At 42.4% G+C, this 17,876-nt stretch overlaps 1 protein-coding gene across 8 annotated transcripts in view; it reads right to left on the minus strand.

Moving 5' to 3' along the window:
• Positions 1-17,876, minus strand: part of sox5 (SRY-box transcription factor 5) — a 115,464-nt gene that overhangs the window by 66,752 nt on the left and 30,836 nt on the right. For 7 of the 8 annotated variants that reach the window (XM_070549071.1, XM_070549084.1, XM_070549083.1 and 4 more), the window contains exon 4: positions 6,440-6,526. The exons of the other annotated variant lie outside the window; for it this stretch is intronic. In XM_070549071.1, the coding sequence (XP_070405172.1) occupies positions 6,440-6,526 (87 nt within the window). The remainder of the gene's footprint in view (positions 1-6,439; positions 6,527-17,876) is intronic. 8 annotated transcript variants of the gene reach the window in all.

The raw sequence follows: 17,876 nt of genomic DNA on the forward strand, positions 1-17,876 counted from the left end.
TTTATAAAATTGTTTAACATACTTGACAGCTGCACTGTTAAATACGTGCAGCCTTTAAGAACATTTTCACTTCTCAGCATTGATTAATCTGAATCCATGTTGCACATTTGGTCCAGTTACTTTGGTATTTGGACCCAAGTTGCTCGTCTTGATCTGAATGGTCAGACTTGAGACGTAGTTGTGACTTGCAAAACAATGACCTGATCCATTCTCTATGCTTAAACCATCTTTGAAGGTTGATTAAAGTAATTCTTTCATGTAAAGCTAAGTAGCTAAAACAGTTTCTATGGTTTAACCAAAATGTAATAATTAGATTTGTTTTGCGTTCTATTATAAAGGTCTAATAATATAAACACGTTCTTGTTTTGTGTCCCGAATTAGCTGCTGTCTTGTTAGAAGTTGCTCAATGACAGTTTGTAAATGATCCATCAGTGAAAATGTCATCACAAGCCATGAGCAACTGGGTCAGGTTACAAAAACACCACACAGCAGATAAAACGCTGAGTAATAGAACGGTTAGCTGGCCAGTTAACAATGTGCACAATCGTGTTGTAAAATCTTCCATAAACTCTGGGAGTTCAGTCTTCTGGTGTAATCTAAAGCTAACAGTCTTGGTTCCAATAGAATCAAGACCATTCTCTTTTATTGCAAAAAAATAAAATAATTAAGAGGAACTATCAAGGTGACGCCTTTACCCTAGTTATCTGAGTTATGGTTTAAAGCAATCACGTTTCTATAGTTGTCAGCCTCTAGCCTGTTTGTCATTACTTTCTCGGCATACCTCCTAGTTTGGCTTTTATATATATGGAAATTTTTTCTGTTCATCCTCTAGCTTTGAGTAGAAATTAGAGAATAATCCATCTGTCTGTTAATATTTGTGTCTTAATACCACAATGTGTTGTTGAGATACTTTAGCTTAAAGAGTGTCCAAAAAACTGTAACAACATGGTTTTTCAGACTTGCTGGTAGCAACTTATCATGCTAATATGTAAAGGGAAAGGCAAAAGCTGAACTCAAACAACTCAAGAAACTTTTTCTGTATGCACAAAACACCCATGACTCTCAAATGTTCTGAAATCTGTCTACCTGTGTTTTAGTGAGCACTTTTCCTTTACCAAGATAATCCATCCCACCTCACAGGTGTGGCATATCAAAGGGTTGATTAGACAGTATGCATAATGTACAGGTGTGCCTTAGACTGCCCACAATAAAAGGCCACCCTGAAATGTGCAGTTTGATCAAACAGCCCCATGCCACAGATGTCGCAACCTTTGACGGAGCGTGCATTTGGCATGTTGACTGCAGGAATGTCTACCAGAGCTGTTGCCTGTGAAATTAATGTTTATTTCTCTACCATAAGCCATCTCCAAAGGCGTTTCAGAGAATTTGGCAGTACATCCAACCGGCCTCACAACCGCAGACCACGTGTGACCCCACCAGCCCAGGACCTTGACATCCAGCATGTTCACCTCCAGGATCACCAGAGACCAGCCACCCGGACAGCTGCAGCAACAATCGGTTGGCATAGCCAGATAATTTCTGCACAAACTGTCAGAAACCATCTCAGGGAAGCTCATCTGCATGCTCGTCGTCCTCATCGGGGACTCGACCTGACTGCAGTCCATCGTCGTAACCGACTTGAGTGGGCAAACACTCACATTCGATGGCGTTTGGCACGTCGGAGAGGCATTCTGTTCACAGATGAGTCCCGGTTTTCACTGTTTAGGGCAGATGGCAGATTGCATGTGTGGCGTTGTGTGGGTGAGTGGTTTGCTGATGTCAACGTTGACAGGTGGGGTACTTGTTTGGGCAGGCATAAGTTATAAACAACGAACACAGGTGCATTTTATTGATGGCATTTTGTATGCACAGAAGTACCGTGACGAGATCCTGAGGCCCATTGTTGTGCCATTCATCCACGACCATCACCTCATGTTGCAGCATGATAACGCACGGCCCCATACTGCAAGGATCTGTACACAACTCCTGGAAGCTGAAAACATCCCAGTTCTTGCATGGCCAGCATACTCACCAGACACGTCACCTATTGAGCACGTTTGGGATCCTCTGGATTGGCGTATACGACAGCGTGTTCCACTTCCTGCCAATATTCAGCAACTTCGCACAGATATTGAAGAGGAGTGGACCAACATTCCACAGCCCACTATCAACAACCTGATCTACTCTATGCGACGGAGATGTGTTATCATGCGTGAGGCAAATGGTGGCAACACCAGATACTGACTGGTTTTCTGCCCCACCACTCCCATGAAGCAAAACTGTGCACATTTCAGGGTGGCCTTTTATTGTGGGCAGTCTAAGGCACACCTGTACATTATTCATGCTGTCTAATCAGCCCCTCGATATGCCACACCTGTGAGGTGGAATGGATTATGTTGGTAAAGGATTTCAGACATTGTATACAATGTAGACAGATTTCAGAACAAAATATGAGAGTCAGTGTATGTGTATGTAGACACATTCTCCAACACATTCTCACACCTGAAGCGTTGAAAAATGACGATGGTTGACCAAGCATTGGGAGCCACGTTGGGTGCACCAGCACGTCGGGAGGCAACGCGCTGAGCCAGAGCGTTGGTTTCCAATGCCCATGGTAAAACGCACATTTAGCCAACATTTAACTTCTAAATTGTTTGTATTTAACCTTCCCTTCACCCACATCAAGGTTAGGATGGGGTGAGGGGAAGGTTAAATAGCAAGAGGGTAAAAGCCACAATTCAGTGAAATCTCTATTTTACCGCGGCAGTAGGAAAACAACGCTCTGGCCCGTGTTTGAGTTCAGCTCATGAAAAATGGGAGCAAAAACAAAAGTGTTGCGTTTATATTTTCGTTCCGTGTACGTGAGAAGATACCAGATATTTAAGTAGAAAATTACAAAAAGAGTTTATGATTTTGGTTTTTTCTAGCTGTTGACAGGAAAAATGCAAACCCTGGTCCACACAATGGCCATAAATCAGACGTTTGCAGCTCTTGAGCTAAATATTGAGCTGAGAGTCATTTCCTACAAGAACCAGATACATGTGTGTGATCTATTCCTATTGAAACTTTCAGGAACTCCTAATTGGATAATCATCTACAAAAAAGTCAGCACAACTGATTTGCCATGAGTTCAACTCAGTCCATTTAACAGATATTTAACCAACATTTGGAGGCATAGTAGCTAAATGTCATTCTCATCACATACTCTGAACAGTACACATTGTCTGAGGTCGTTGAGGTCAGTCATTCAAAGATGGCCATGACTGCAAATATCTTTTGAGGATAAACAAAAACGTTAGTAGTGACTGAACATCATCCCCAGTTGGTACTCTTTGTTTCTTAAATGCCATCATTTCACAACACAAGATGGCCTTAGATTAAAACTCCAACGTAAAAAGCAGTGGGCGATATGAAGTGCTTCAAGGATTTCTCTGGAATTTTATCAATTAAAAATAATTAAGCTTTAAAAAAGATCATTTTAAACATTTCCCTAATGTAAACATATTAGACAAAGCATTTATATCAGTATGCCCTTAAACAGCTTCTTGATGCATGTAAGTGTGTGTGAAGGGTGGTCAAGTGTATTTAAAATTAAAACAAATGTCTTCCGTCAGACCTCATGTCCTACTGGAGCGCATATGATGTTAATGACACCACACATGAGTTTCATAGCAGTGAGTGTACGTGCTCCGCAATGGGAATCGCATGGGGCCTTTTAGCATCGCTTCTTCTCAACAAGGCCAAAAGAGCAGGAGGTGGTGGCCAAGCAGCATTTTGTTCCCTGCAAAAAGCTCTTCAATGGAATTCAATGGAGGATAAAAAAAAGTCAGGAGATGCACTGACCGTGTGAGAACAACATGTTCAAATACCTACGCACTGTTAAAGCAAGCCTTCTGCACGTTTCCAGACCTGGTGTGATGTAAGTACAAAGACGCACACACACACAAGTTAAACAGGCACGAACTGGGATATGTGTGGCTGGGCTGCACACACATTGGGCTCCCCAGCTGTTGGTGTGCGGGGCTCTAAGCGGGACGCCCCTACATAGAAATGTCAGCGCGGCAGGGAACTGGGAAAAGGGGGTTTGATCAATGGAGCTCCCCTCTCGATGGCCACGCCGCTCTCCAAGGCTCTTTGATTACATATTGCTTTGCTTCCTAATGAAGCTCAATTACAGAAAGAGAACGACGGCTTTGCCCTGGAGTTACAGTGAATAATAGCTGGTCTCCTCTACACCTCTCAGTCTCTCTCATATTTTCCTCTTTGCTTTTTCTTTTTCTCTGGTTGACTTCTGCTCTGACGAGTCATAACACCTGTTCTGCTCTGTTGCTTCCCGCTCAAGTGTTCAGGCCTGATGTGGATTAAAGCTACAAATATTGTGGAGATAAAAAAAATCTGGGTGGTTGTCTAAAAAAACATCAGCCAATAACACGGCTAGGTCCGAAACCAACGATTGGACCATCTAGTTGTGTATCTCACCAAACCACCACACTTCCTCATTTACCTGGGTCCTCCACTCACTCACACACATTTTGCAACAGAACACCACTGACATGAGAGGTTCTCCAATTAATTATATCCAAGAAGAAGAAGGAGGAGGAACAGAAGGAGGAGAAGGAGAAGAAGCTGGCTGCTACCACTTCAAATTTAGGACAAACTACTGGAGTCCCAAAAAGAAAAACAAGGAAGATGCAGAAAATAAAAGACATTTGGGTCTAAAAACAGCAACTGGTGTTCAGCGCTCTCACGTTTACCATGGCAAAGTGGGTTTCCATATCAGAGGGGCGTGGCCTAGGTATAAATGCCAATGGGAGATCTGTGACTATGCTTGTTTTTTAAAAGCTAGCTTGTTTTGCAGATTTTCTATTGCAGCTTTACATGACAGATTAACAGAGAGCTAAAGTACTTGTGGAGAAATTATTTTTACTTGTTGCTCAAAAACAAGAGAAAGTACACAGCTTAGTTTATTTAACTTTTGATTTTAGAGGTATATATTCAGTGGAACTTCCTTTTATCCCTCGGGTTATTTTTAAAAATAGATTCACAACAAGAAGGTTAATTCCTTGCATTTCTACTTTTACCACTCGGTAATTAAAAACAACTAAATGACTTAGATGAATGTGTAGCATTAAAAGAAACAGAGAAAACCCACATAGCAACAGAATGTGTATAACATTGGTGTATGAATGAAGTCTGAACCACTGACCTGTATATTACCAAGAAATTTGATGCAAGTAATGCAGGAAATGTATCTTCAAAGCCCCCTAGTGGCTGGTTCCAGCAGAGGATTTAAGTCCAGCCCCATATGTGTAAACAAACGGGAAACTAAACAGACTAAAATACTTTGGATCATTTTTGCAGGCGTTTAATATGTTGCATTTGTACAGTCCAATGTTCATTTTTCCTAATCATTTAGCTTTACTTAAATATTTGAAGCTTGAAAACACAATGTTTGGGATTTTCAGCACAGCTTCCCGAGTGTGCAGAACAAAATAAAAGGTGGAATATGGAACACGAACACCAAAGCAACATCTAGTGTGTGGAGGGCGAAGTTGCAATGACAGAACCAGGTTTCCAGCCATCAGGGTACCAGGTTCACTGACGATATGTGACATTTTTTATTTGGGTCCATCTGTTGTAGGCTTCACTAAACTCACTCTGCTTTAAGATGTTTTATGGTCGCTCCTCTTCTGAGAAAGATAACAACATCTTCTGGGCTTAGATACAGCTGCTTGACTTGCCGAGTTCGCCATTTACCACAGTGCCAGCTTTACTGTGCTGAGCGGACTGTTTGGCATCTCGCAACGGTGCCCTCTACTGGCTGCTAGATGTAAACATGATTCCAGTGTCGCATAAAAATAAATATTTAGTTGTTTTTTTTAATGAAAACATAACTTTTAAAGGAAATACTGTACCTTCATTCTGCACCCACCTCTAAATGCCCCGTAAAGGTATAATTATTTTTTTAAATATAGTTTTTATTAAGTAGTTGCATATTTAACCTTTGACCATATTTGTTTAACAAAAGGCTGGAATATGCAAGCTGAGGCTTCAGAAGCCAAAGTACAACACCTGGCTAGGCCCCACTCCCTCTGCATAAATTAACGGTACTGTGCTAGAGTTCAACACTTACAGAACTAAATTCAATGTTTACTCCTGTTGAATCAGATAGTTATTACCTCACTGCTGTTAAACTTCTCTAAATATGTTTAACTGTAATTCATCTTTTGATCCTTTACATCACCACTTTACATCCTGAAAGCTCAAACTCTTGTGCCCAAAGAAGCAACAAGGCCAGGTTAACATGCTTCGTCCATTTTTATTTATGATCTTCAAACAAATCAGACCTTTATTTTAGATTTAAAGCAACACAATGCGAGGTAGAAATATAACTTTCATAATTTTAAGTAACTATGAGTGTTTTAAAGTTGTTTAGTACCTTTAATTTCTCCGATGTGCCCTGAGCCCATGGCCAAAAGTTTATCCTTCCAGTCCTTTGACAAGAGTCTCTCAATGCTGGGGGCCTCTGGAGGGAGGAGGAGGGGTGGGGGTACAGAGAACAGGGAGAGAGCGAGAGAAAGAGAGAGAGCGAGAGAGAGAGAGAGGGATTCAGATGGCTGGCCAACATGACAATAAAGCTCATTTAAAGTCCATTTGCTGTAATAAAGGCAGCGGCGGCTCAGCCTAATGGCCGCATCAGCAGGAGAGACGAGGAGAGCACAGCGGAAGGAGAGAAGCTGATAATCGAAAAGAGAGCAAATCCGAAAAACAAAAACAAGTGAGCAAAAGGGAAAGAGTGACAGAGAGAGAGGGAGAGAGACAAGTGGAGGACGGAGGGAGACAGAGGCTTTTTTCCCCTCTCACCTGCTGCTAGAGAATCATTAGCCCTGTGGGCCCTGAGACAAAGAGGGCCTTAATGCACCGCCACAATGGACACATTATCAGCTAGTGCTTTGTTTTCAACACACACTTCACATAGTTACACACACACACACAAACACACACACACACACACACGCACATGCACGCACGAACGCACGCACGCACGCACGCACGCACACACACACACACACACACACACACACACACACACACACACACAAACACACACAGTAGCGGGAATTAAACAGGCAACAAAATTAAAACTCATTCTTATGTTTTAAAGATCTTTACTCAGATGTTTTATTGTTTATTAATGAATCGAAAGTTGTTTTTTAAATCTCCAACAGCAAAATTAAACCTTATATTCCTTGTTAAAACTGTCAGTTCTCAAACTACAAATGAATTAGTAAAATACTTTTTATTGAAGTTTTTCCAATTCTCTGCTACCATCAGCATTCTGATTATTAATTATTAATAGTTAACTAAGAGTAGCCAATAAAAATCTTGAACATTTTGCTGGTTTTCTTTTATTTACCTACCTTTATGGGATTTTTATGCTACAAAGTGCTGGACTTCCTATACAACTATGCTGCCGTGCGCTCTCAGCAGTCACCCTGTTTGACAATGACGCAAACAATAGAAATGTTTACAACTTCAGTGGCTGAATGAACTCCATCAGCCCCACACAGCACGCCATGATGCACAGGGACATCTACAAACAGATGCATGCATTGAAAATGTTTCTTTAATCACAAATTATTAAAATAAATAAATACTAAATCTGGCACCTGCACTTTTCCAGTAAATCACACACATATCACTCTACAAATCACTCACACACACTTTTAATTTAATTTTCTCTGTATGCAGTGGAGCACAGTGACAAGGATGCAAAAATAATTAAAACTTTTTTTTAAATCTTGATTTAAAATGACCTTCAGAACACATGAATAAGCATGTGGGAGAGAAGAAATACACACTTAATAAACTGTAGCTGATGTGTGTGTGTGTCTGTATGTGTGTGTGTGTGTGTGTAGGGGGGGGGGGCATGTGTGTGCGTGTGTGCCTCCAGCATCTCCTGATGTTTGAATCTGCTCCTTCCCTCTGCCTTTCAGACAAGAGCATCACGCCCCACTGATCACAATGGACACACACACACACACACACACACACACACACACACACACACACACACACACACACACACACACACACACACACACACACACACACACACACACACTTAAAGATCAATGCAAAAGTTCAAGATAGGCTATTTCCTCTCACCGGTCTGCGATGCAGAATCTGAGTTTCAGCACCAAGTTCCTGGCGCATGAAAAGCCACCACCGCCCTCTCTGGGAGTTAAGTGATGAAGAGGAGGAAGAGGATGGGCGCAGCTGGGATAGATGGGAATGTTCGGGACAGAATGTGGAAAAAGCGAACGAAGGAGAGCGCTCCTGTGACAGCTGTTTTACCATCACCCCAACAGGTGCTATTAGCTCCTGGCACTCCCTCTCGCTCACAATTCACACACACACACACACACACACACATACACACACACACACACGCACACACACACACACACACACACACACACACACACACACACACACACACACACACACACACACACACACACACACACACACACACACACAGCACCTCTTTCCCTCAACAATGACAGAGGCTTTTAAGCCAAAGAGCTTTGACAAGCGAGAGGGAACAACAAATGGCAGTGTCGCCCGTTCTCCCTCCACTGCACTCTCTCTCTGCCTCCATCTTTAGTTATTATTTTTATTTATTAACAGGGCTGCAGCCATTGTCCCCAGTGACAGGCCGGGGCCACTTTAACTATTAATAAAAGCCAAGAGGCTCTTTCATTGTGTGGTGGATGGCAGAAATGGGAAGAAAGGGTCTGAGATGGAGAGGAGACAGGAGAGGAAAGAGGCTGCTCCTGGTAACTTGAAGGTAGATGATGAATTAACCTCCACTAGTGCAAGCCACAGCAGACATGGACACATTTAAATGTCTTCTAAATATGTTTCAAAATCGAATTCATGTCTCTTTTAAAACAACAACTTGGCCGTTTCAAATCATTCCTTCTTCATTCTGACATTGACTAGCTCAGCACATGGAAAAGCACCTGATTCACATGTTGAAAGGTTGATCATTGAGCATCTTCTGCTACAGATTTAGACCTCAGATAAGAAACAAAAAAGTTATAAATGAGGGAATCACCGGACTTTCCATAGAAGTCCCAGAATCTACTCCCTGTTCTGACGCATGGAGTGGATGTACGACAGTAGTGTGTCTGCTGTGTGAGGTGAGCGTGCCCACTCAGGGTGGGAGACACATATTCAGAGGGTGGGGTGTCCTGGGAAATGAAATAAATCATCAAAACACACTTTCACACCTTCTTTATCCCAATTTGCTGCAAATGTGTTTTTAAAAAATTACATCTCATATATATATGTAATCTTTATGATCCAGGTCCAGCTCCATATTAAAGCTGCATGATGTTGACTCTGAATAAAATATCAAAACCAAAGATGTCTAGATGGTTTGTGAATAATTTCTTCTCCACATTCCCTCGATTTCATGTTTGGCTTCATCTGGCCTCCGAGTGATCGTCGAGGCTCAAGCAGTTGTGGAAAAACCTCCCGCTCCTTGTTGTGACTGTACGAGATGTCTAACTGGGACTCCTGCTGCTTTTCCTCTTCTCATGTGCGATTGCACAAAGTCATCGGAGGGTGACGTTTCTGAAACAGATCCCACACGATTGGGGAGGATTCTGGGAAAAGCAGAGGGGGGAAAAACGCTGACAATAACCCTGGAATCGTTGGCTATTATTTTGGCTCATTGGCTCAAAAGGAGTCAAGCTGCTGCCCTGCAGCCGAGCCAAAACAACCCTGTCCACCTGCCGCGAGAGGGAGAGACAAACTGCATGCACGCACGTGTGTGTGTGTGTGTGTGTGTGAGAGAGAGAGAGTGAACCTCCGTCTGGGTTTTGTATCCACAGCGAGCTTTTGGTTCAGAAGCTGCTGGAGAGGTTAAGGAGAGATGGGAGGAGATTGGGTCCAGCTCGCTCCGATCTACCTCACAAACAATACCATCCCTCGTCCTCTCTCACTTTCTATTTTTCACTCAGACGTTTTGCCCTGAGTCACCACAAGCAGCCAGCTCTGTTTTTCCTATTATCTCATATTTGTGAAGACTGGAGACCTTTAAGGGGGAATAGGAGGTGGTGGACGTGGAGCGTGTGGAAAGAGAGGGGAGGTAAAGGGAGTGAGAAAAAGCGAGGGCTCGGGCTTTCTGGTACACAACAAAGGGACCTCTGTGCCAGCGCCAGGCCCGGCCCAGCCCAGCTCAGGAGGAGGACGAAGACAAGGAGGAGGAGGAGGGCCCACAGGAAAGGGTTGGGACCCATAGCTGCTGCTTCTAACACCAAAAAACAGGCTCCACATTGAATTGAGCTTTGGCAGCAGTGGGGAGACTTCTGCCTCCCCCCCGGCTTCCTCCTCCATTCACCCTCCTTCCCAAACAGAGCAGGGGTCGGAGTTGAATGAGTAATTATGTGAGCACTGGTGGAGTTTGTCTAAAACCCTGAACACTGCAGGTATTGAGCTGGCGGGACAGAAAGGATGGACCTGATAGGTGAAGTGAAACACAGAAACAGATAAATCAGTTCAGACGGTTAAACGAGGTTATCTAAACCCAGTTAGAGTAGAATCACACACACATGACACACCTAAACCACTCATCGCTTTCAGTTGATGCCTTAAACTACATTTTTTCTGATTCTGACTCTCATTTCTATAAAGCATCAAAGCCCCATTTAAACTTGACCTCTCTTTAGCTATTTTTAAAGACGTGCCAGGAAACACACCTGCAGTTGGAATAATATTTGGAAAAACTGCTTTATGTTTTCATCTCTAACAGCTAAATAAATCCTTCAGAGAATCCGTTTAGAAATAAGCGAAGAACAAATGTGAAGAAGAGTTGTAAAAGAAAAAAAAAACGGATCCAGACTTCTTTCCACCCTGATGATGCGCCTGTCATCCCCCTCACGGCATCCTCCATTACAAAATGATGATGTGATATTTTGATGATCAATTCATGTCTGGTTGAGATGGGCCGTGTGTCTGGACACACTTTCATAGATTCCTTCTAAGGATGTTCCAATCGTTTCAGAGAGAGGCGATCCGAGCCAGGATTATGGGTTGTGTTTTGTAAAAATAAATTACAAAAAAAAAGAGAGAGAAACAGGGGCTCTATATGGTGGTTCGAGGAGAAGATGGAGACGAAGATGTATCAAAAAGCTTTTTGTACAACTTGCACCACCACCTCCACAAGGTTAGCTGCTAAAAGTGCCAATTACTGGCTTGTTGTTGGGGAGAACGGCGCTTGGCAACAGTTGCCGCGGTGGCCAGACCTCTGTGTAAACATTAAAACCCCTCCTCCTTCTCTTCCTTACTTTCTAACCCCCTTCTAGTGCATCCAGAAACAGACAGAAAATGTGTGTGTGACTCAGTCCCCGGTGGGTCCTACTGTCCACTGTGACTTTTCATTCAGAAGCAGCTCCAACTTCAGTTATTAATAAACACCCAGACCACTAGGCAGGATGGGGGGGGGGGGGGGGGGGGCACCGGCATGCATACTAATTCATGCACGGACACAAAATGAAAGAATCTGGCTCACGCATACACAGCAAGCGACATGACATCAACTTCTGAGAGTTATTCACCTTGTGGAGAGAGTTTTTGGGTGAGGTGACGGGGGACATATGGTCCCTCCCGAACATTTGCCGTGTTCAAAACACATTTGTGGGGATGGGGGTGTGTGACACACCTGTTAGCAGAAAACTGCAAACATTCACACATAAAATCTCGTGCCAAAACACCTGAAGTGTGTCTGGGGAAAAGATTTTATTTCAGCCAATTTAAAAAAAATATAGAAAGAGGACCCCCCTCTCGCTTCTTCCCCGCATCACGTTGATATGAGGTGGTGGTGCTGTTAAAAAGAATATATATATAAAAAGAAGAGATTTGACAAAACAACAGATGCAGTGGGATAATTTTTCCACCCTAATATTAGAGACTGTATGGAAGTATAGCAACATGTTTCTATGAAATCCGACGCTCTAAGAATAGGCCACAACACATAAAGCGAACATTTACAAGGGTGTCAGTCAACAATTTAATAAATTGAAAATTCATTTATCTGAATACAGAGTTCTGCCCTTCACTCCGCTGCCTTTCCCTAACAGATGGTGTTGTGGGTGCTTATGTCCAATTTGATTTGAACCAAACCCTCAGCCAATTTTTACACTGGCATGAAATCTCAGCGAGCCAGATCCACACACTGGCAGTCAGAAATAGCAGCGGAGAGGGCGCGACATTGTGAAAGAACGATGAAGGGCAAAATCTGGAGCGACATTTGAGAAAGTCGCTGAAAAACTTTCCTTGTTGTTTCATTTTGCTTGTTTGCGTGTTGTTGTATTTTTTTTACCCCTCTCGCTCTGTCCCCTCCCCTTCTGTGTTGTCGTTTCTCTTTTTTCGTGCCCCGTTGGTGAAATTAGCGATGTTATCTTAATGCTTTTTGAAGGAGACAGAGAAATGTTCCTTTCACACACACTGACCCACACAAACGAACAATTTTCCCAATTGCCTCTATGACCTCCATTATCATTAAATGGTGTTTGATAGCATCTAGACATTTGAATCCGCTGTGGACTAATCCTGTTCGGCCCTTGATAGCCACTGCCACAGCACCTTATTAGGGACAAGTTATGGGACCAAAAACAGAGCCCATTTTCATTTTACTGCCTCACATTTTACATGCTGAAGTGTCAGCCGTGGTACTGATAACCACCAAATACTGCCCGCTAATTACCTGGTTAACAAACACAGCCTCATGAGGGAAATTTGGATAGATAATAGAGACTCACATGCAACAATAGGTAGTGTTGTGTTTAAAACTAAATGTAGTCAAATGCTGCTCTCACGAGTGTATTGTATCCTGTTGCTGCCGGAAACCCGGAATCTCCTAAGTGTGAGCTCATGAACGTTTTATGTTCTGGTTTTATAAAGGTGTGGTTCACTAGTTTAACCGATAAATTTGCTTTGGTCTCTGGTGGGAATGAATGCCTTATGAAGTTGTACTCTAGGTTCTAAAAGCCCAGGTATGTCTGTTTCAGGACCTAGAAGATTTCCAGATCAGAGTTGAGCTTCAGACAACTGGATTTGGAGTCTTACTTCCTGATATTTGGACATTGCACTTCTGATTGGCCAACAGAAACATGACTCTACCACTGAATCCGTTTACTTTGCAACATTGATGTCCACAAATAACACAAGCCTGGAGAAGTTTTGCCGTGTGGTGGAGGTGCTAATGCTAACAGTTAGCTTCTACTAGTCTAGACCAGTGTTTCCCAACCCCGGAACTCAGGGCAAACTGTCCTGCATGATTTGCATGTCCTCTTTTAAACACCATTTTTTTCCTGCTGCCACACACCTGACTTGAAGGTATGAGTGATTAACAGGCATCTGCAGCACTTGATGTCCTCCCAAGGAGCCAATGTAAATCATGTGCTGAAGCAGAGAAATGGAAAACATGTAGGACAGTGTACACTGAGGACCAGGGTTGGAAAACACTGGTATAGACGTTCTCTGCTGTTCCTAAACCAACAATGACCTTTGTTGTGATGAGCCAAGATGGGTGAGTCCATGAATGTTAAGTGACAGTGTGATGTCACACTGTCAGGTTTTTCAAATCCTAGGTTTTCAACATCTATTTTCTAACAGAAGTTAATACAGGAGTTTCAGTTATTTAATCTTCAATTTTTACAAAAGTTTTATTTAGAGGTTTTATTTACTTTGTTGCAAAACAAAAATCAATTAGCAGTGCGCTGAAATTGTACTTTTCCTGGGATCTTTTTATCTATATCAATGAACCTTTTGTATTGTTTGGTGGGAATTGTTTTGAGGAGGTGCGGAAAAGAGGTGTACTGTGGGTAAATTGTACATTAAACTCTAAAAGCAAATTTTATAACAGAAAAATGTCTAAACAGCAACTTTGAGTGTGAAAAGGAAGGTTTTGTTTCTAGATTTTCTTCCATGAAAAGTGATGCTTGTTCAGGTGAAGCATTGGCATAAAATAACATTCTCCTGAGGCCGACCTTACTGTGTTGGAGAGGCTGCAAGCTTCTAAATGAACTTCAGGGGAAATATCAGTTCAACAGGACACAGTCATGGTCTAAAGCACCAGTATTACACTATATTTAATGCAATAAATACAGTTCACATGAGACGTGCTTTCTGCTTCTTTCTTCTAACATGAAACACAGTATGTGAGGTGCTTTACAAAGGCTGGAATACTGACGAGTTAATATATTACAGATGTTTTTACGACACTATTAGCACTATTCTTCTATAAATCTGGTTTGACATTTTAGGTACTTTTTGGAACTTGTATTCTTCTACAGAAAAATTGGACACTTTTCCAGTATGTAAAATGTTTTTAAATTATAAAAACTGGGATGAAACAAAAAAATACAAATTGAATCATATTTTAAAAAGTAATCAAATAAAACAGATTTCACAGTGATGAGATGGTTAACTAGTAGAGGGCCAGCACTGTGTTTTTAATGCACGCACATCTCTTCCTGTCAAAAGCATCCTGTTAAAGTCGGCCAAGGCGTGTGTACCGGTGTGTAAGTGTGTGTGTGTGTGTGTGTGTGTGTGTGTGTGTGTGTGTGTGTGTGTGTCGTACACAGTGGGCTCAGGCTGCTGTAATGGAAAATGACACTTGCAATCTGTCTCGTGGCAATAACCCCTCTTCACTGCTCTTGTCTCCTCTCTGAAAACACACACACACACACACACACACACACACACACACACACACACACACACACACACACACACACACACACACACACACACACACACGCACACACACACGTGCATACGTGCACACTGAATGGCTCCGTCAATGCAGCAGCCCTCGGGCCGTCCTTGTCACTGCACAGCATTATTGCATCATTTTAAAGTGACAACAAAGGAACACATCGTGTATTGGGCCTGTTGCGTTGAGAAGGGGAATGGACCCACGCATTAACTACACTCAAGATGGAGAAAGAGCCCCCCCCCCCCCCCCACACACACACACAAACGGCAGAGCTTTTGCTTGCGAGTCATGACATTTTTCGTCTGCCTGTCAAAGCAATGACAGAGAGACAGGCAGAACAGCAAGACACTCCTGACACACTAATGCTGTTTTGCATGAAGTCTATTACAAGCTCATCTGAATGTGTGTGTGTGTGTGTGTGTGTGTGTGTGTGTGTGTGTGTGTGTGTGTGTGTGTGTGTGTGTGTGTGTGTGTGTGTGTGTGTGTGTGTGTGTGTGTGTGTGTGTGTGTGTGTGCATTTGAGACTGATGGGTGAAGACTGTTATTTCTGATACTATCATAGTTTTGGCCCTGTCTTGGCTGTTTGATTGACAGTTGGCTTGGTTTTAGAGTGGCTTTGCTTTGCTGGACGGCGGAGGCGGGACCCGCCTATTTCAGTTAAAGCGAACACTGTTGACAAGCGCAAACAGACGCGCTTGCACACACACTTCTCCCTCTGTTTATATGTCTGTTTGAGTCTTGATATCCCTCTCTGTCTCTTTTCTGTCTTTTCTCTGTGTGTGAATGTTTGTTCCATCTGCGCGTTGATCGGATGGAAGACAGAGCGTGTTGTAAAGTCTTAATAATAGCCCACATTGTCCTGTGTGCTGCTCAAAGACAGGAGGACAGACATGTGAGAGCCATTAGACCAATGGCTACAACAGTGCAAACAGCAGCGGAATGCTGTGATGACTAACGTGTGTGTTTGTATTTGTGTGTGTTTGTGTATTTACGCGCCTGGACGATTTGGAGCCCTACGAGTCACTGTGCTCCAATTATTCACTCACGTCAATGTCCCTTCTTGAAAATCTTTTCCTACTCCCAAGTTTTCCTGGCAAGATCTCTCCGCTTTTAGGCAAGAGGAAAAAAAAAGAAGGAAAGTTTGATTGGTTGACGAGATCTGCCTCGTCAATATCGGGTGATGCTGCTGGTTAGGTCACATTTAGATCACTTAGCCATCTGTGGCTAACAAATTGGAATAGAACTCGGACAAATTAAATGACAATATCAGACTTTCTGTACTTTATCAGTATTTTTCTAAAACTTTTTTGGCATGCTTGCCTTCATTTGACAGGAGAAAGATTGATAAAACATGATGGAGAAAATGTTCTGCCCACAAACAACAGACTGATGAAAAGTTAGACGTGACATTTTAACTATTTCACATTTTATCATTCAGAAAAGCCAAAGTAACCTTGTTGAGTTTGTCTCGAACTTCAGCTTGACTTTAAATCTTAAAGGATTCAGTTTATGACATGGCACCTGGGAACACAGTTCACAGCAGAGGAGTGACCAAGTCACTGCTTTGCAAGTCACAAGTAAGTCACAAGTCTTTCCAGCCAAGTCTCAAGTCAAGTCCAAGTCAAAGAACAACCAATTCCAAGTCGAGTCTAAAGTCAATTATGTAAAAGTTCAAGTCAATTCCAAGTCCTTAACTTTGAATTTTCAAGTCATAATCAAGTCTTCTGTCCAACTTCAATTTAATGACAATGATAATAAATAAATTCCAGAAATAATGCTTCTATTCAATTCAATTCAGTTCAAGACAAGAGTCGTCTCAAGGCACTTCACATAATAAACATTCCAATACAGTTCAGTTCATTAAGCCAATCAGTAAAAAGTTTCCTATATAAGGAACCCAGCAAATTGCATCAAGTCACTGACTAGTGTCAGAGTCTTTACAGCGATCCTCATACTAAGCAAGCATATAGCGACAGTGGAGAGAAAAACTCCCTTTTAACAGGAAGAAACCTCCAGAGAATCCTGGCTCAGTATAAGCAGCCATCCTCCACGACTCACTGGGGATCGAGGAGACAGAGCAGACACACGCATACACCAACACCAGCCCACTCACACACACACACGCACACCCACACCCACACCCACACACACACACACACACACACACACCCACCCACCCACCCACACAGCATATATACCAAGTAGTGTTTCTATGGTTACATTGTGATTTCTTAGTATTCTATTTGGTGAGAGATAAACTTTATTGTATTTAGCTGCATCAAGTTGTTAGCACTGTTGCCTCGCAGTACGAAGGTTGCAAGTTCGAAACTCGGCTGTGACCTTTCTGCGTGGAGTTGCGTGTTCTCCCCATGCATGCGTGAGTTTCCTCCAGGTACTCCGGTTTCCCCCACAGATCACAACATGCCCTATAAGTTATAAATTGTAAGTCACTTTGGATAAAAGCATCTGCTAAATAAATAAACATAAATAAATAAACATAAACATTTATCCTAGTGAATCTATAATTAAACAGGTAAACTAGTAGTAGCACATTCAGTGTCAAAGAAAGTTAAATGTTATTATCAGGAGAGGAAGAATGTTTAAGTGGTTAGCAACAGTGTTCAAGCCGATGGCCCCCTCCATGAGGGCACCGCAGCTCAGCAGAACATCATTGTAGCTTCTTCTGGGGAGAAAAACACTTAAAGCTTCATTTATTTGCTCAGACAAGCAGAAAGTGAAACTGAAACTGATTATAAACAAAGTGCTGCTGCATTTAGCCATACAAGATCAAACCCAGAACGAAGAATGAGTTATGATTTTTGTCCTTGTCGTGCCACTTTTGTGCTAAAATATCAAATACGCTTAAGTCACCATCAAGCCAACAGATGCAAGTCGATTCAAGTCACAAGTCATTGGCGTTCATGTCCGAGTCAAGTTGTATGTCGTTATAGATTTCATCAAGTCAAGTCAGAAGTCATTAAAATAATGACTCGAGTCACACCTCTGGTTCACAGACTGCATCTTAATAAATACCACACTCTTCAAGCAAATATTCCAATGTATGGAAAACTGCATTGGCCAT

This window comes from Nothobranchius furzeri, chromosome 1, assembly GCF_043380555.1.
Source record: "Nothobranchius furzeri strain GRZ-AD chromosome 1, NfurGRZ-RIMD1, whole genome shotgun sequence".
NCBI lineage: Eukaryota > Metazoa > Chordata > Actinopteri > Cyprinodontiformes > Nothobranchiidae > Nothobranchius > Nothobranchius furzeri.